The sequence below is a fragment of the Myotis davidii genome, unplaced genomic scaffold, assembly GCF_000327345.1.
Source record: "Myotis davidii unplaced genomic scaffold, ASM32734v1 scaffold85, whole genome shotgun sequence".
NCBI lineage: Eukaryota > Metazoa > Chordata > Mammalia > Chiroptera > Vespertilionidae > Myotis > Myotis davidii.
In genome coordinates this window covers 181,432-201,705 of record NW_006296404.1, presented here as the reverse complement: position 1 = coordinate 201,705, position 20,274 = coordinate 181,432, and the positions used below count along the sequence as shown (strand labels likewise).

General features: G+C 37.5%; 1 protein-coding gene across 6 annotated transcripts in view; it reads right to left on the bottom strand.

The window, feature by feature from the left end:
* Positions 1-20,274, bottom strand: part of ACSL4 (acyl-CoA synthetase long-chain family member 4) — an 87,381-nt gene that overhangs the window by 15,684 nt on the left and 51,423 nt on the right. For 2 of the 6 annotated variants that reach the window (XM_006771354.2, XM_006771355.2), the window contains exons 3-11: positions 18,635-19,165; positions 17,737-17,914; positions 15,588-15,697; positions 15,329-15,467; positions 10,900-11,050; positions 10,625-10,748; positions 6,941-7,012; positions 2,762-2,901; positions 1,561-1,733 (exon numbers count right to left, since the gene is read on the bottom strand). In XM_006771354.2, coding sequence (XP_006771417.1) covers positions 1,561-1,733; positions 2,762-2,901; positions 6,941-7,012; positions 10,625-10,748; positions 10,900-11,050; positions 15,329-15,467; positions 15,588-15,697; positions 17,737-17,914; positions 18,635-18,985 — 1,438 coding nt within the window. In that variant the 5' untranslated portion in view covers positions 18,986-19,165. The remainder of the gene's footprint in view (positions 1-1,560; positions 1,734-2,761; positions 2,902-6,940; positions 7,013-10,624; positions 10,749-10,899; positions 11,051-15,328; positions 15,468-15,587; positions 15,698-17,736; positions 17,915-18,634; positions 19,166-20,274) is intronic. The other 4 variants (XM_006771356.2, XM_006771358.2, XM_006771357.2 and 1 more) reach the window with 2 other exon arrangements.

The window sequence follows — 20,274 nt, the reverse complement described above, 5'->3', positions numbered from 1 at the left end:
ACTGATTGGCTGTGAAATTTAGAGAAGTTATTTAACCTCTCTAAGCCCCATTTCTTTATCTATTTCAGATAGAAACATGCGTAAGGATTAAACAAGATTATATGTGGGCAAAAATAAATTGTTCAATAAATGTTAGCTGCTATTATCAAAGATGGTGATGATATTATTCTTTTGTAATTTGTGATTTTTACTAGCAATATCAAGTATTTATTGACAGCCTATTATATACCTAACAATATATTAAATATTGTGAGGACAACATAAGGATAAGACAACCCTGCCCTCAATGAGCTTACCAACAAACTGCCTGGGAAAATTGCATGTGAAACAATTTAGAGCACATCGAAATACTGAACTACATGGTACTGATGTTGACCACAACAGTGTCTTAGAGACTGGAAAGATCTACTAGTATGTAAAATGAAATAGTTGGGGAAGACTTAATTGAAGAGGACACTAGAAGATGGCTGTGACCAGCTTTTTAAAAAAGGGTAGTCCAAGAAAAGGGAACAGAAAATACAGAGAAGTGGGACCAATAATGCATGCATGAGGAATGGTGAGAAGATTGGCTTGTCTAGAGAGAAGAGCCAGGTATGTATACATGTGGGGGGAAATGCAAAATAATAATGGGTAGGTACAATGGTGTCAGATTAAAGAGGTTTTGAAATCTAGGTTCACTAGGTGTGAAGCAATATTTGAGGTGGATGATTCTGACTGGAGTATACAGGATGAATCAGAAGTTACATATTAGAGTCAGACATAGCCATTGAAAGACTGTTACCTAAGAGCAGTATAAAGTAATTAAAGGTTGGATGCTAAAGGTGGCATGTAGGGGAGGGAGTGATCCAGTGAATAAATGGGAAGAAATGATCAAATTTAAATATATTAAAAATAATCAGATGATTTCAAAGCTTGAATGGTTTTAAGGATGGTAATATGACTGTCACAGACAGTTTGGGATAATGGCATTTGGACATTGTAACCAATTCTGGACACAATAAATTGAAAGCAAAACTGGGATAATCCACAAAAATTACTATGTCCATTGTTTCACAACCTGGGGTGATTCTGCCCAGGTTGGCAATGTTTGGAGATATTTCATTGTCACAACAGGGGGGAGTAGGTTACTACTACTATCTAGCCATTAAACATCCTATAATTAATTCATGGGAGAACCCCCAACAATAAATAATTATCTGGTTCAAAATTTCAATAGTGTCCAAGTTGAGAAAACTGATATAGGCTATTGAAAATAACAGAAGAAAAAACAAACAAGAAGTCAGGGCAGGAATACAGATTTGAGAGGGAGCAGAAAAAGTGATACTTTATTACAAGAGTGAGTTCTCTAAAGAAGAGAAAGAAAAGGTCATAGGACCATGACGACAGAATTCTGAGGACATTTGATACTGAACTAAGAGTTTCTAAAACTCAAACTATGTAAATTTGCACTGAATCCTGATATTATTAACAAGGTACAATATAATCATGGTTTACAAAGGTAGTTCAAACAGGCTTTATAAATAGTGACTAATATAGAATTGCCACGTTAAAAATGCTTACCTTCAGTAACTGTGCCAGCACCACACGATTCTGTCAATCCATAACCCTGACCAACTGGACAACAGAAGCAGACATTCATGAATCGGTGTGTCTGAGGTGACAATGGTGCTCCACCAGACAGCATCATACGGACATTCCCTCCGAGCAGAGCCTTCACCTTTTTAAATAGTATCCTTAATAAAATGAGGGATTAATTATTGCAGTGCATGTATACATTATTCTTGGAGACATGCTAATTAATAAGCTCTGGGAAAGATTTCTTAACTTTGGTTGGGACATCTGAATTTCAAAACCATGGTGATGAGAGGATAACAAAGCAACAAAGAGCGACACCTTGAAAAAATGCCACATTGCCCCAGCCAGTTTGGCTCAGAGAATAGAGCATCAGCCCACGGACTGAAGGGTCAGAGGTTCGATTTTGGTTAAAGGCATGTACCTTGGTTGCAGGCTAACAGCCTGGTCAGGGTGTATGCAAGAGGCAACCAATCAATGTGTCTCTCTCACATCAATGTTTCTCTGTCTCTCCCCTTCCCTTCCACTCTATCTAAAAATCAATGGAAAAAATATCTTCAGCTGAGTATTAACAAAGAAAAAGAAAAAAAATGCCACATAGACTCTTAAAATTTTTTCAAGTGCAGTGTTGGGAAATTACTTTGATGCACAGTAAATGAAAGAAAATTATGATGTCAAAGGAAAAATATTTTAAGTTATCTTTGGAACATTTAGTCATCTATCTTATCTCCCAATGAAAAACATTTTCCCATCCCCACGCCCCAGCATTCCATTTAAAATAGTTATATTCATATACTTATTACACTATTTTATGAAAACAATAAATCAGAAAACTTCATGCAGAATAAATCTTGAAAATCATTTTTTAAAGTTAGAAAAGTCACTATTTTTAAACTCAAATGCCTTGATTCAAAAGTTTATTCCAGTTTTTCTTCATAAGACCAAGTTTTATAATTATATCTCAACTATTTATTCAATTATTAAAAATTGTTAAGTTGCCAAGATCACTGTTCAGGGTTTTCTGCTTGCTGTATCAGCAATGTGACTTAAAAGTAAATTTTAAAAATTTAACCTTATTATCATGGTGGTGATGCTCAAATTAAATTAAGTTGCCATTTACTTATCTTCCAGATGTACAAACACAAAAAGATCAAAGACTCAAAATAAAGAGTCTATAAAATGTACTTACAGATTACAAAGTGGTGCATCATATCCCTTTTTTATCTGTTCCAATTTGTAATCATACCCTATCTTGAACAGGGTTTTCTGAATATAATTCATCTCTTGGACTTTGCTCATAACATTCTTATAAATTCGATCCATGATTTCCTATAAGGTAAACAAAATATTCAATAATCTGAAAAAAAATTACATGAACACTGAGATGGTCTTTAGTTGAAGATACCTTATTTATAATATCTTATGTAAATATCTTTAGTATGATAAATATATTTACTTTATTACTTAAATTCATGTCTCACATAAAGGTAATTTTTCTAAATTTTGCTCTTTCAAATATATTCACTTATTTTCAAATAGTGCCCAAACACCGAACTATGTTGACTGTAATCCTAATGTTTTTTTTTCTTTTTTACTACTACCTTGTAAATCTTACAGTATGTCATAGAGCTTTACAGTTTCTTAAAATTATGTCCCTGTAATTTAGGCAATACTATTCCATTTTAATAGAAGCTCAGACAACAAAAAGGAACAGGATTCATGCTCACAGTGCCTTGGAAAATTAAAAATAGTACTAGGTTTTGGATAATATAACTCCCACGCTAATATATACAAAATAAAAAACAAAACAAACAAAAAAAGCCCAGACTATTACTAAATGATGTTTCCTTGAAATTACTTAGCACAAATTAACAGAATTATTATATAAAGCACACCTATTTATAAATACCTAGTTTTAAATAGTGAAAGTAGCAATTAGTATAAATTCAGTTATGCAAAGATAAAAAGCTGTTCACACATGAGGATACCAGAACCATCCCTTGTTATTACTCTGAGTGAAATAAGACAAAGACAAATACTGCATAATCTCACTTGCATGTGGAATCTAACAAAGCAAAACATATAGCAACAGAGACTAAATTGGTGGTTGCCAGGAGCTGGGGGTTGGTGTAAATAGGGAGATGTTGATAAAAGGGTGCACATTTCCAGTTAGGAGATGAGTAAATTCTGGGACTCTAATGTATAGCATTCTGACTATAGTTAACAAGACTGTATTGTATACTTGACAGTTGCCTGAGGGTAAATCTTAAATGTTCTCACAACACACACACTCACAGACACATACACAAGTGGTTGTGTGAGGTGATGAATGCATTAACTAAGCTTATTGTGGTAATCACTTCAAAATATATACATATATCAAATCATCATATTGTGCATGTTAAACTCACATCCTATATAATATAAGCCTAATATGCTAAGTGTCCAGTAGACTGGTTGGCCATTCAACCAATCAAAGCGTAATATGCTAATGATATGCTAAGGCTGCTCAACCACTTGTTATGACATGCACTGACCACCAGGGGGCAGAGCTCCAACCGGTAGGTTAGCTTGCTGCTGGGGTCCAGCTGATTGGAACTGAGTGAGATAGGCCGGACACGCCCTGGAGCCCTCCCACGGTCCCTCCCAGCTGGCCAACCTCCCATGTTCCTCCCAGGCCCTGATGGTGCACCAGTGGGGTCCCTTGTCCTGGTCTGCACCCTCTCGCAATTCGGGACCCCTTAGGGGATGTTGCAGAGCCGGTTTTGGCCTCATTTCACAGGCCAGGCCGAGGAACCCTCCAGTAATATTATATGTTGATTATATCTCAGTAAAACTGGAGGGTGGGGAGGCTCCTGTGGCATTCAAACATGGTACAATATTATTTTCTCCACTTCCACAAAAGGAATCACTATTGTCTAACTAAAATATTTGTCTAGATCTGTGATTGAGAAATCCCAAAAGTTCTCTAAAAGGGCTGTATCATACTATAAAAGTGTCTGGGATGGCCTAGCTGGGTGGCTTAGTTAGTTGGAGAGTTGTCCAGTACACTGAAAGGTTGTGTGTTCAGTCCCTGGTTGAGGGATGTATGGGAGGCAACAGATTGATGTTTCTTTCTCTCTTCTCTTCTTCTTCTTCTTCTTCTTCTTCTTCTTCTTCTTCTTCTTCTTCTTCTTCTTCTTCTTCTTCTTCTTCTTCTTCTCTCTCTCTCTCTCTCTCTCTCTCTCTCTCTCTCTCTCTCTCTCTCTCTCTCTCCCCCTCCCTCCCTCTCCCTTCCTCTGTCTAAAAATCATTTAAAAAATAACACACATATCCTTGCATGAGGGTTTTAAAAAAGTGTATGGGATGCTGAGGTTAAAATGCCATGTAGGAGGAGACAGATGTGCGAGAACCAGTTGTACTGCTGCTTTCAATACTAGATATCAATCAGAGGCACAGAAAGACCTCAGTGAGTAAGGAACACACACAACTACAACAAATTGCCAGGATTTATTATTAGTACATTAAGTCACCTTTTTACCTCAACCTAATTACATGACGTTCAATTGAGTCACTGCTTATAAGAAAATAAAACCTTTACAAAAAAACAATTCTCAATAAAAATATTTTTAAAAGCTTATTTATAGATGAGTGTGAGGAGCTAAGGGAACCAAAAAGGTTGGGGGAAGCATCAATGAACTAGCAACAGTTATTATGCCTAGGCCTGAAGAAGTATAAGGAGATAAATGTTACTGAAACCTGAATGAGGACTGCAGCCAGGGAAAAGACCTGGTTATAGCCAATGGGAAAGAGGCTGGTCAACGCATGCCTTAGGACTCCCAAAATTGCAGCCCAGCAGGGAAGTAGCAAAGATAGTAAGCCTGCATATCCCTCTCTTACACTTCCTACCCTCTGGTCTCTTATGAGTGCCAAAAACTGGCTGAACCCAAAAAGAAATCAGAAGGCAGGCAAGCCCTGGTAATTCATTCACAGAAGTTAGGCTCCCAAGACACAAAGTAAAGAAGAATGGACAATGAACAAATTGGAAAATACACAGCATGTCAGCTAACTCTTGTTTATTCTTCAAGCTTAAATTCAGATATTACTTCCTATATTTCCCAGCCCTTCCCACTCCCTAACTATGATATGGTTTCTCTGATACGGTTTACTAGGGACTCCTATACTTTGGATAATAAAGCTAACTTACTATTTCCCAAAACAAAACAACAAAAATAATCCTGAATGGACAGCCATAGTGGTTAAGAAGACTCTGGTATTAGACTGGTATAGTTCAAACTTCAACTCAACCACTAAGGGATATGTAACCTTAGGCAAGTATTTTTCTTTATAAAATGTGGATGGCAAGACCTAGGTAGCAGGGCCTTAGGGGGAGTTAAGTGAGATAATCTATGTAAATAAAGCACTTAGCACAGTGCCTTGAACATAGTAAGTACTACCCTACCTATTATCAGTAACATTTTAGTTTGTATTCTACAAACTAAATTCTACAGCACCTCTAAAAAGAAAGGCAAACGCTACTCTGACTTATTCTAATTCTTTAGTTATTTGGTAAATTCATAATTAGAAGCTAAAAAAAACCAAAGTATTTTCCATCTCTAATTCTTAGAAAAACTTCATTATCTAATCTTAGATTTTCCATGTAAAGACAATTCTGTGAAAGATATTAGGATAAGATTTAAAGTCTGATCATAATACAAGCAGCAGTGATGCCCATCCCCACTGGAGTTTCTAAAGCCTAAAAGCAGTAGAATATGTTTGATTATACCAACATTGCATTAAATATTTCAGAATTTGTCATTATAAGGCTATAAAATGTAACATCTTATTTGTATAAAAGGAGGTATTTCACATAAGGATTTTGAATAAGGACAATTAAACCTTTTTCTTTGAGAGCTCTCAAATGACAGCTTACTAGGTCATCATAGGGTCAGCCAGGAGGCTTGGATTCTAGACTCAGCTCTGTCACTAAACAGTTCTGTCACTAACCAGCTCCGTAACCTTGGATACACTGACTCTGTTCTCTGGGATGGCCTAGTTTTCTCCATTTTATTTTTAAATTAAGTGATTAAACAAAATGCTCTTTAGAACATATTCTACCTTTAAAGTATTATGCCACTCCTCAGTCTAGGTAATTTGACTTTGGTCATTTTCAGCACCTAATTTTCAAGTATTAGCAAACGCTACCAGCTATACATTTTAGAAGTTTGCCAATTCATCTTTCCCAACAGTTAGCTAAGGTTTTAAGGAACATATTTGCCATAATGTATACGAGAAAAATTATCTCAAAATGCACACAAATACCTAAGAACGTTACTTTTTTAAAAATCTAAGTTGCAAGCAACAAATGCCATTTGTAATCTGAACTTACCGGAACAGCTGCCATGAGCGTTGGCTTCAGTACAGTACAGTCTCCTTTACTTCCTTTTTTAATTTTGCTGGACTATATTAAAGCATAAGTAAACAGGATTAGGGCAGCTAAACTTAGTAAAAAATGTTATAATTCAAGTGTTAGCAATAACAAAGGTAGAAATTTATACATGGAATATGATCTTCTACTATTCTGTAAGTTATTGGTTAGAACTGTCATAACCTATAAGTCTGAAGTAGAAGTGCGTTAGTGCTTTATCCCATAGATTATTTCTTCTAGCACATGTCAGCCTTCCTTAGAGGAGATACTATGATGCAGAAGAAAGGAGAATGGGATATTTTGGTAAATCAAGCATATTTATTAATAACATTACCATCAAACACAGCACTGCCCAGCCATTTTTCAATAAAACAAAACCCCTCACCTGAGGTAGATCAAACACTAAAACAAAGTTGAAGATAATTTTAACTTTCTTTTATTAGATAAAAGGCAAAGCCACCATCTCAGTCACCACTATGAACATAAATTGATATACAGATACTAACTTGGTAACATTGTGGTTGATAGAATACTGAAGACACTACCAGTGACCATGTGGGGATATGCACATATATTTGTAAATGCGTGTAAATTTTTTCCAAACATTTCTTTTCTTACTTATATACATAAGTACTATCGGGGATTTCAAATGTCAGAGCAGAGTAGAAAAACTGATAATTATCCACTGAAAGAGGTAGATAAAAATAAGAATCTGCTATAATGCTGTTGGTCTGTAAGTTTAGCTGTGTCACATGTTAGCTGTGGCCAACACAGGCGAGAAGAAAACCAGCTCTTAAGGGGTCCTAGGTACTACCAGCTCTGCCACAGAGAAAGTTCTTCTGGTAGCCCTAACCAGTTTGGCTCAGTGGATAGAGTGTCGGCCTGCAGACTCCAGGGTCCCAGGTTCGATTCCGGTCAAGGGCATGTACCTTGGTTGCGGGCACATACCCAGTAGGGGAGTGTGCAGGAGGCAGCTGATCGATGTTTCTCTTTCATCGATGTTTCTAACTCTCTATTCCTCTCCCTTCCTCTCTGTAAAAAATCAATAAAATATATATATATTTTTTTTAAAAAGGAAGTTCTGCTGGTAGAATTTGATAGCTTTTATCCTACTTTTCTTTATGACAAATAGAGGAAATAAAATAACTTCTTGGGTTTCACGTTTGTGAAAGTGTGTGCACATGTGCAAGTGGAAACCTACACGTGAATATCCATACCATACACAGAAGGCTGCTGTGTGGAGAGAAAGATGGGTTTTTATGTCCTTCAAGTCCAAGCTGATATCCATGTGCTGCTGACCAGTTTTTGCTATAGAGAGTGGTTCCAGGATAGCAGTGGCCACAAGGAGTCCTTCCTGGCTTTCTTTATTATTCTTAGTAATATTCCAGTTCTTGTCTTTATTAAGATCACACTAACCCTAGTTTTGACAATATTGCTATCATCTGCTGGCTTCCAATACGGATTCTCTGGTCTTCCACCTTTTTCTGATTTCTTATGTAGTGGATACTCTTGGGTTTTTGATTCCTAGTCAGATTGAAGCTCTTTATAATAAAGTTTATTAAAAAGGTAGGTAGGCCCTGGATGGTGCTCAGTGGTTAGAGAGTCAGCCCATAGACCAAAGGGTCACAGGCTCTATTCCTGGCCAAGGGCACGTACCTTGGTTGCAGATTCTATCCCCAGCCTTGGTCGGGGCTTGTGCAGGAGGCAACCAATCAGTGTGTCTCTCTCACATCGATGTTTCGATGTTTCTCTCCCCCACTCCGCCTGATGAAAAAATATGCTCAGGTGAGGATTTAAAAAAATGTAGGTATGAATGCCCCTGACAGTATTATAACAAGATTCTACTTGGCCTGAGAGACAGTTAGAATGAAGTCAGACCAGCAACAGACTCCAACTGCCCCCGATCCCTACACTGAGGCTATTGTTTTCAGAAAGTCAGTGAAAGCATGGGCTTTGTGTACTTCTCTGCTGGGGTGAAAGTCACACTCAAAGCTTATTGAAACTCCATAAGCTGTTTTGAAAATATCTCTGAACATAAGAAAAACTCACTACAATGCATCAAATGTAATCAGCACAACTTTTTCTTTCAATTTTTAAAATAATGTAAGCCCCAGTTTCATTCATAGATCTATTATGACTTCACTAGATCAAGTTCTGTTTAGCAATTTACTTAGTAGTTTACTTATTTTATGCATCACTATGCTAGCGGATTTTAAACGTAAATTTTTAGCTGAGTGGCTTAGTGAAATACGGCATGTTCTCCATCTTACAAAGAGGTTTGTGGTCCTTAAAGTACAAAATAGGTAATTATTTGGAACAGAACATTTGGTTAAGCCACTTAAAAGACAGATGGATTATCCTTGGAGGTAGAGTAGTGGTAATGACTATTAGGGGACACAAGGGACATTCTGGGGTTCTTTTTTCCCCATTGATCTAGGTGCTGATCATCACAGAAGTCTGCATATATATGCATATATTAAATTTAATCAAGCAGTACTCTTAGGGTTTGTGTACTTTAAGTTTACATCCAAAAACAACTCCCCAAAGATGATTGTAATCTCAAAAAAATAACAAAAATATATATTTAACTTTTTTTGTCTTAATATTATAAAACCTACCTAACCTCCACCTAAAATGGTATGTCTACCCAAAAAAGTATTACAATTTCTAACTGTGAACACCAAGGGGACATCTTCCCACTAAATGCATGTTCCATCAAGACTCCCAAATAAAAGGCAGCATTTCCAGGGGTTCTGAAAAATGACAGCTGGGCCTTCAGTGATGGAGCCTCCAATGATGGGAGAGAACCAAATCATTCCTACCTATAGGCAGTTTATCTTTCAGCATTTTGAGCTCTAAAACTCCCTTAGAAGCTCTTCTCCCCACCCCACAGTGTCTGGCTGAAGCTTTTCTACAGCCAAGGAAGAAATTAATCAGAGCTCCGGACAGTAGGTATTAGATCTGTGAATTCAAATGGGCTTACAAACATGAATTAGCCCCATCCATTGTTTGACTTCCTGTTATGAACAACAGAGAGAAGGGAGAAGACTGACTCAGGGTAGAAATATGGGGGCTGCTTTGATATGCTGCAATGCTATCCAATAGAACTTTCCACAATGATGACATGCTCACTAACTGTGCTATCCATATGGAAGTCACAGAAAGCTTGAACTGTGGCTAGAAAAATTAAAAAATTGAATTTTTCTGATTTAATTTTAATTAATCTGTATTTCAATATGTAGCTAATGGCTACTGTATTGAACAGCATAACTCTAGTGAAAATGCAGTGCAAAATAGGGCCAAAATCCTACCACCAAATCTCTCCAAAAACCCTCTAGTGTTCATGAGTAGTATGTCAGAAAAGGCTGTGTTTATATTCTCTATCCTAGCTCTCTGAAATAAAAATCTAATAGAGAAAAGTAAGATAAAAGAAATTATTAGTTTCCAAATAATTTAAAAATATGTAGGTAAAACAATATAAAAAACAAGTTTATTTACTACAGCTACTCATTGCTCATGGGAGCTGTTTTTGAAGTCAATGAATAAGTTTTAGCTGAACTAAACTATCTCATGCTTTAGTAATATGTTCTCAGCCAAACAATGAAACTTGATATGATCGTGCCAATATACTTAAAAGCTTGTCACCTGGTCAGACAGTGTAAGTGGAGAAGAATATCCAATCCTACAGCCATATGTAAAGCAAGATATCTCTGCTGTCAATTCTAGGACATGAGCCAAAGGCAGGTAGCCAATATATGTGTCCTTTGGTCTAAAACAAAATAAGAAAAACATTTTAGCTTATTTTAAAAAGGCATTGTAAATCAGAAATGTCAACCTTATCATTTTAATATGGATTAAGTTCAGAGAATGCCAATATGAACTCTGATATCTATGAAGAAAGTTGAATGATTCTCTCTTACCCCAGGCCAGGAATTCTCTCACACTGGCCTGCCATTCCAGCTATTAAATTGCTATGATGCATCATCACTCCCTTAGGTCGGCCAGTAGAACCACTGGTATACATGACGATAGCCATGTCTGAAGGAGTTGGTCTATTTGGAGGAACGCACGCTAAATGAATGAAAAAGCAACACATTAATGACTGGAACATACACAAACACCCATAATACCATCACTACAATCAAGGTAATAGACATATACATCACCTCCCTGAGTTTTCTTGGGTTCTGTTTTTGTTGTTGTTAACTTACATTTAAGGTGACTTCAACTCTAATATTCTAACATGCTAAGTTTTAAACAGCACATTGGGGTTTCAACTTTAAGAGACTGTATCATACTAACTGTGTAACCTCTTTGCTATCCCAGAATACACCAAAATGTTCAAGAAGACAAAGATATATTATCAGAATTAAATAAAAGTTTAAAAAATTATTGCATTTTTAAAATTAGTTTAAACAAAAACAGATCCAGAGACACAGAAGCATCGATCAGACCGTCAAACCTCAGAGGAAAGGTAGGGGAAGGTCGGGGTATGGGGGAGAGATCAACCAAAGGACTTGTATGCATGCATATAAGCTTAACCAATGGACACAGACAATAGGGGGGTGAGGGCATGAGTGGGGAGGTTGAGGGGATTATGAGGGGAGGGTAAAGACACATATGTAATACCTTAATCAATCAATCAATAAATAAATAAATAATTAGTTTATATTCTGTACTAGAGTCCCGGTGCACGAAATTCATGCACGGCGGTGGTGTCCTTCAGCCCAGCCTACACCCTCTCCAATCTGGGATCCCTCTCACAATCCAGGACCTCTGTCTCCTAACCGCTTATCTGTGTGCATGCCCTAACCACTCTGCCTGCCTGCCTGATCCCCCTAACTGCCCTGCCTGCTGGTCTGATGCCCCTAACTGCCTTCCCCTGCTGGCCTGATCCCCCTAACTGCCCACCACTGCCAGCCTGGTCAACTTTCCTTTATCTTTACCCCTACCCTCCCTTCCCTTTTCCTTCCTTCCCACCTTAATTTTTTTCTTCACTTCCTCCCTCGGACCTGCTTTGCTCCCTCCCCCATTTCTTTCTTCTTCCCATTATCCTTTTAAGCTCTATGAGCTCCCCTTTAAAAATTCTCTTTCTTCCCTCTTTCTCTTTCATCCTACCTTTCCCATACATTCTCCTATACTTACTTCCACTGTTTTAATATCTATCGATCTACCTGCTTAATTACTCACTGTCATTTATCTTTTTTCTTTTCTGGCTCCTACTTTTAAAATCTGTCCCCACTACACAACTATACTTAATTTTCATTATAGCTCCTACCGTTCACTCATACATCCTTTTTCCTTCTTTAACTCTGCTCTCTACTGACTTCTTTATAAAATTCTTCCCTCTCTCCTTTCCTTCTTAAAGCTTCTGTTCGGGTGGGGGAAGGGCATTGACCTCCAGCCAAGGGTCTCAGCCCCAGCCAGGTGTTCACTGACCCCCCCCTTCCCTGACCTCCCTTGCTGTCGTCCTGCTCCCAATCCTTGCCCGGGACACCTGGCCTAGTGAGGGTGGCCGAGGCCCATGTGGCCCAGGCGCTGCTGCTGCTGCCACCGCAAAGCAGGAGTGCCTCCACCCAGAAGTCTCAGACCATACACCACTCTGTCCCAGACCTGTGGGTGCCTACCCACCAACGGCCCACAATGGGGGCCACTGCCCTTCCTCCCGTGTCTGGGCGGGGCTCCTGCCCAACCCCTCGCTGGGAGCACATGCTCGCCCCCCCACACACGTCACCAACCCCTCCCACATGCAGCCCCGTGTTTCCTTCCCTTTTCCATTCCTGTGCCTTTTTCTTGTTCCCTTTCTGTATTTGTTTCTCCTCTTGGCCTGTCTGCATGCAGGCATGCAGGCTTGCCTTCCTCTCCCTCTCCGTTCGTAACCTCTCCTATTATATACTATCCTACCCCGGGCCTTGCAGCTGCCTGAGCAGAGGGCAGGGATGCAGCCTGCTGATCCAGTCATGATGTGATGCTGTAACAGATAGTTTGCATATTTCTCTATTATCAGTATAGATGATACTATACATTTGACAAAAACCCATATAATGCATAACATCAAGAATGATCCCTAATGTAAAGTATGGACTTTGGGTGACTATGCTGTGTCACTGTAGACTCACCAATTGTAACAAATGTACCACTCTATTTGGAAAAGTTGACAGTGGGAGAGGCAGTTTGTTTGTAGAGGCAGGGGGTATATGGTACGTGAACTCTCAGTACATTCCTGTCAATTTTGCTCTGAATCTATAACTGCTCTACAAAATAAACTTTTTAAAAAGAATTAGTTTATGAAACTGAATTACATTTTATGCCCAAGTTAAACAATGTGATTTTACCACTGAAATAACCAAAGATAAAGTTATACATAAATTGCCGAAACTGGTTTGGCTCAGTGGATAGAGCGTCGGCCTGTGGACTGAAATGTCCCAGGTTCGATTCCGGTCAAGGGCATGTACCTGGGTTGCGGGCACATCCCCGGTGGGGGATGTGCAGGAGGCGGCTGATCGATGTTTCTCTCTCATCAATGTTTCTGACTCTCTATCTCTCTCCCTTCCTCTCTGTAAAAAAAATCAATAAAATATATTTGTAAAAAAAGTTATACATAAATTGACTAATGCTAATGTTCTTTAAAGATATCTGTCAGAGTTTATAAACCAAGAAAATTGAAACTAAATCCTTCATTTGATGAGTACTGGATGCAATAGCAGTACATACAGGGTGGGGCAAAAGTAGGTTTACAGTTGTTCATATGGAAAATAATACAATAATAAATAATAATGTAAGAATAATCTGTTTCATGTATTCATAACTGTAAACCTACTTTTGCCCATCCTGTATGTTAAGCTCTCCTCTGTCTAAGCACACAATATGATACTTATCATCGTAATAAAAACTATCTACTCAAATGAATTATCACAAAAAGTTGTCTTATCTAGTGTAGAAATGAGTGGAACTAGTGGTCTATTATGTTATTGATACAAGGACCCAGTATCCCCATAGTTTATTGCCAACATCCTTTGATGAATCAGCAGAATTGGCAACAGATCCCTATTGATCAGGACTTCACATTTACGTTTACCCCAATCTTGCAGGGTCAACCTGGTGCTGAGAGACAATTCTCCATGGTCTCTTGAATTGCCACACATCTTGTGAGTACAGGCACTGCCTTTATTCTAGAATATATTTTCAAAAAAGTTTGCACAGTTAACAGCCTTGGAAGACAGAGATAGAGTCTCCCTCCAAAGCAAAGAGCAGGCTTGCTTACTGTCCAGTAAAATAGACACAATCTCTTTCTCCAGGGCACAGGTCAGGTATGCTTACTACTCATGTTAAGATTCAGGTTTCCTAAGATCAGGGTTCCTCTCCTATAACACAACCCACTGCAAGTACAGGTGTCATCTAACCCTCTTCACATTGCCCTGTGGAAACTGGAGTGCAAGGAAGCAACATAAATGCTGAAACTCTGCATACTGCTATTGCTGTGATTAAAAAACTGTCCTTCATATCTGACTCAGGAGTCTTGTATTTCCAAGAAGTGGTGGCAAGCTCACTTGCTTGTTTGCAAGTTGGTAAAATGTCAGCCCCCATGTCATGCTCCACAAGTGGTAGAGTGCTATACTTGATACCTTTTATTGCAAACATATGTTAAGTCACTAATGATCAAATATTCATAAGCTAAACAGAGGTTCAACCAACATTTTATTCTGCCAAAATGAATCCTTTCCTCATCTAGTAGAGTATCATTACCTTCACATTAAGCATGACAGAAAAAGTATTTAAATGGAATGTTTAAGTTCTTCAACCCTCTTGGCTTCTCTGCCAAGTGTGGAATATAAAGTCACAACTACATAATGAAAAAATAAACACAAAAGTTAAATGATAAACATTTATTCAGTATATTATTTAATTTCCACAACTGGTATTTTGCTACAAGGTGGACTGACTTGTTTCTAATGAAATACCAACTAAACAGCTTTGCAATCCCTAATACATCATTAAGATCACTAGAATTAAGCATTTTAAAAATGTACTGAACAGAAGGCCTGGTACCTTTTTCTTATGTGAGGTCTAAATTAGAAGGTTATTTGAAAAAAAGAAGTTAGGCAGCAACCACCATAAAGTTTGAACCATTGTGTACATCTCTACTACTTACTAATTTTTAAAACAGTAGTTAGCTTTAGAGAAAAAGGGAAGGAAAACCTGAATACTATATGGTTTTGATAGTTTTCATACATTTTAAAACATTTTTAATCAAAGAATTTTATGCTTTTCACTCATATCATTTCTTTTCCTAACCTACTGAAATAACTATGAATAGATTAATAAATTTGTTTTAACTGCTTTACTTACAGTTTTCTGGCTTGGATCCCAACTCTTCTACTGATTGCATGCTGTGAATCTCAAATCCTTCAGGGTATTCTGTTTTATTGACAGTCTTATTGTCCACATAAATGATATGTTTAACACAATTGATGTCTAACAATGCAGTCTGTTGAGCAGAAAGAAAATTCAGTTATTAAATATGGGCTTGCAGTAAACTCAATTACTGAACATTTTCCCGTCCTGTCAGATAATACTACCATGAATTAAAAGAAAATGTAATACGTACTTTAAGTTTACTTTCCAGAAGTTCAACACTAGTAATCAGATAGGCAGCCTCGGATTCATTTAACCCGTGAACTACAGCTTCACTGCCAAGTGTGGCATATAAAGTCACAACTACATAATGAAAAAATAAACACAAAAGTTAAATGATAAACATTTATTCAATATATTATTTAAATCAGCCTTTAATGATAGGCATACTCACAGATGGAAAGATATTTTATAATTTAACTTGACTTCACAGTCTTTGCTATATTACACTTCAATCTTGCCTCAAATTTCCTGATATAGTATTCCAAAATTTTCCTCACAAATTCGAAGAATTCTAACTTTCTAAATCTGAGGAAATCCAAAAATATAGGAAGTGCCACAACTCGTCAAAAATAGGTCATTAAGATGGTCAAGGCCAATAGGTTCTGGCTGAACTTCTAAAAAAATTCTCAGATACATTTTACATTCAATAATATTTTATATTCATTTCAGGTGTACAGCATAGTGGTTAAAACAATCATATACTTTACAAAAGTGTTCCCCCTGATATTTCCAGTAACTTACTGGCACATACATAATTATTACATATCATATTATTAACTATATTTCCTTTCCTATGAAGTATTTTACATCTTCATGACTATTTTGTAACTACCAATCTGTACTTCTCAGTCCCTTCACTTTTTCGTACAGTTCCCCAATCCCCTCCCCTCTGGCAACCATCAGTCTATTCTCTGTATCTATGAGTCTGTTTCTATTTTGTTTGTTGATTTATTTTGTTCTTTAGATTCCACATATAAGTGAAATTTTTTTCTTTCTCTGACTGACTTACTTTGGTTAGCATAATACCCTCTAGGTCCATCCATGCTATTGCAAATGGTAAGATTTCATTCTTTTATATGGTCTGGCTGACCTCTCAATGAAGGTCAGAGCTACTCCAGCAAGGGCTCCCCTGTGACACACACTTTCATTGGTCATAGTGCCAAAGAAAGGTTAAGTCCTTGAGAATCCTCACATTTTGAGATAGGCCATAAATCATCTTCTCACTCCTTCTAAGAAGCTTTCTCTGTGGGTCTCATGTCCACACTGATTGGAGATCTCTAAGCCTAAATTGGAGTGGACAGGGAGATCTACTCTCTAGGACAGGGGTCCTCAAACTTTTGAAACAGGGGGCCAGTTCACTGTCCCTCAGACCGTTGGAGGACCGGACTATAGTTTAAAAACAAACAAACTATGAACAAATTCCTATGCACACTGCACATATCTTATTTTGAAGTAAAAAAACAAAACGGGAACAAATACAATATTTGTATTTGCATGTGGCCCGCGGGCCATAGTTTGAGGACCCCTGCTTTAGGATCTAACAGACAAAGAAAACATAAACTGAAACCCAGAATAGACAGAATCAGAGGACATCTATCTGCTAAACTTAGATAGGCTTGGAAATTCAACTCTAGGCTGGTAACGAAAACAGCAACATGGTTAAGAACTGCTACTTTTCACAAGCTGTTGATTGTTGAAGTTGGGTGATGCATATATAGGGGATTATTTTCATATTATCTATTTTTGTTTGTTTGAAATACAAACCCTTGATTCTTACACCACACCTATAGTGTTCTATTTCATTAACAAATAACTGAGTGCTGGCACTGTTCTGGGCTATTAATAATTAAATATAATTTCTTGAACAATGGCTAAAGAAATATACTCAATTTTACTTTCTAGACAACATAATCTAATGCCAGTGCAATCTGTCACATGCGTATTTTACAAGTAAAATGGAAAAAGTACAATAAGAGACCTTGAAGTGAAACAATGAACTAGAATTATCTGAAGGAATGATTTTTTGTGATTGTTTGTGGGTCACTTCCTAAAAAATGCCCCCAAACCCCAAATATTTCAAGTACAATTCACTTCCAATTAAAAAGTAAAATTCTAAATTCTATCCATTGAGCAGCCAAATCTCATATAGCTCTTACAAGTTATTAACTTTAACAGGAATTGTCAGATATCTTTTAACTATGTTACATGTTGTTTTACAAACATAATTTAGGCAGATAAATGACTAAAGGACACCTACTTCGAAAAATTAAAGATCTCAAGAGAGTTTCACATGTAAACAAAGCCCTCTCTCTCCCCCTCCAAAAACACAAGGCACTTACGAGGAAAGTTGTACTTAAAGCAGGTCTGTGCTGCGATCATCCATTCGGCCCTGGTCTCACAGAAAATGGCAATAGTGCTCTTTGGTTTTAATCCCAATGCAGTGAGTCCACTACCAAAGTTATTCACTCGGCGGTTCACTTCAAGGTAGTTCATCCATTTATAATTCCCAAGAATTAACTGTTAAGATGAGACATTCTCTAATATTAGTACATTTGTCTAAGCAAGCAATTAAAAAATTATTCAAAGTATGAAACTTTAAAGTTGCCCTGAAGTGAATATACAGAAACTATGGGGACCTTCAGAGATTTAGTTACACAGCACCAGAATGGAATGCAATGATATTTACTTTTTAAAGCTTTTTTTGTAATGTATTTTTATTGATTTTAGAGAAGGGAGAGGGAGAGATAGAAACATCAATGATGAGAGGAAATCATTGATTGGCTGCCTCCTGCACACCACCTATACGGGATCGAGCCCACAACCCAGGCATGTGCCCCTGGCCAGAATCAAACCCAGGACCCTTCAGTCTGCAGGCCAACACTCTATCCACTGAGCCAAACCAACTAGGGCAGGAATATTTAAAATGCACTTGAGCCCTAACTGGCTTGGTTCAGTGGATAGAGCGTTGGCCTCTGGACTCAAGGGTCCCAGGTTCGGTTCCAATCAAGGGCATGTACCTTGGTTGTGGGCACATACCCAGTAGGGGTGTGCAGGAGGCAGCTGATCGATGTTTCTCTCTCATCAATGTTTCTAATTCTCTATCACTCTCCCTTCTTCTCTGTGAAAAATCAATAAAACATATTTTAAAAAATAAATTAAATTAAATGCACTTGACTTATGATCAAGTAAAATGTACCCCCACCCTTTAAAAAAATAAGAAACTCAGTAACATTTTACCTTCTTAAACACCTTTCCATTTGGCTGCATTTCATTTTCTTCACTTAGGATTTCCCTGGTCCCAAGGCTGTCCTTCTTCCCAAACTTGGATATGGCGTGATCAAATAGTTTATCAAGAGTGTCTGCTCCAGGGATGTCTATGACAGCTAGTGAGTCGAAGTGCGTGACAGAGCGATATGGACTTCCAGGTTTTTCTGAAGTGGGCTTAGCTTTTACTCTCTTTGCCATGGCGTTTTTCTTCTTGGCATTGGTAAGAAAATACCATGGAATAAATATAAGGGCACTGTATATTGTTATTAACAAGTGGACAGGCAGCAAAATAATGGTGGGCACATTTAGCTTAAGATTCATAGTTGCAAGGCTTCTAAAATGGTGTTTAATTCTTGTTATCCTTTGGCTTCAAAAAGCTTTATTTTGCTGAAGAAGGCAATAATGGAAGCAGCAGTAAGAGTAGCAGTATAGCCAAGGCAGTTTAATTTTAATCATACAAATAAAAGTTAGTAATCTTTGGAAGCCGACAATAAAGTACACCTGTAGGTGAAGACAATGAGCCAGACAGAGAGCAGGAAAAAAGACAAAAACAAAAAGAGTATTAACAAGTTGATAGCACCATTGATTTAAATATTCAGGTCTTTAGTTTATATAATTGATTTGATACAGAAAGCTGAAATAACTGGTCTGAAACTGGCATTTCCTATGTTAATCATTATTGCCATAAACTTCTGAATTTACTCTTTCCTAGGTTTTTAGGTATAAATGATACTCTGTGCATCATTCTGTGAGTTGAATAACACTATTTAATACTTACAGAAATGCATGAATATGATATTTAAGTTTGGCTAAACTTTGGGTGAGTAGGGATGCCAATAATGAGTTTCTCTTAAATATGCATATGTAAATCAGAAATATGTATATGTAAATCACATTTAAATCAGATTTGGTTTTATAGCCAAAAGGGAAAACAATCCATCATTTTAGGCTTATTTCTCAAGGATCAACAAGAACTCTTTTTCTGAGTTCTTCATTAAGGTAAATTTCTCAGATAATGCTATTCACTGTCTCCTATCCCTCAAAATTAGAGCAATACAATCATAAAACCATTTCCTAAGTGTCCATTCTGTGCTCAAAATTGCACCAGTTGCATATTTTTATGACTATAGATGAACCAGTTGCATTCCAGAGGCAGGACTGGTAGTATTAAGTCTGCAGTAGTGTAAGTCCTGGCAAATTAACACTTATGCGGCAATCAGCACACCAGATAGAGCGAGCATTTTTTAAACTCTTTTGAGAGGAGGAGGATGCAGCTAAACCATTTCTTCAAATAAAAACACTTGCAAACATCCCTGATATAAACCTAAAATGGAATTGCTTTGGCTGAAGCAAGGATTGGGAGTATCCAGAGTCTCACCCTGAACTTCCTAGAACCCTACTCCCAAGGTAACCACTGAAACATTTCCAATGTAAAGCCCTACAGAAATATACAAGTGCTATGTTGTGCGAGAAAAGCAATAAATGTAATTGGAGTTCAGAGAAAGCACAAATGGCCAAGAGTAACTAGTGGAGGATCTGTGGAAATTAGACTTAAGCTGGACCTTGTGTTGGGGATCTGGAAATAAAGGATAAAAATGGAGGGCATTCCT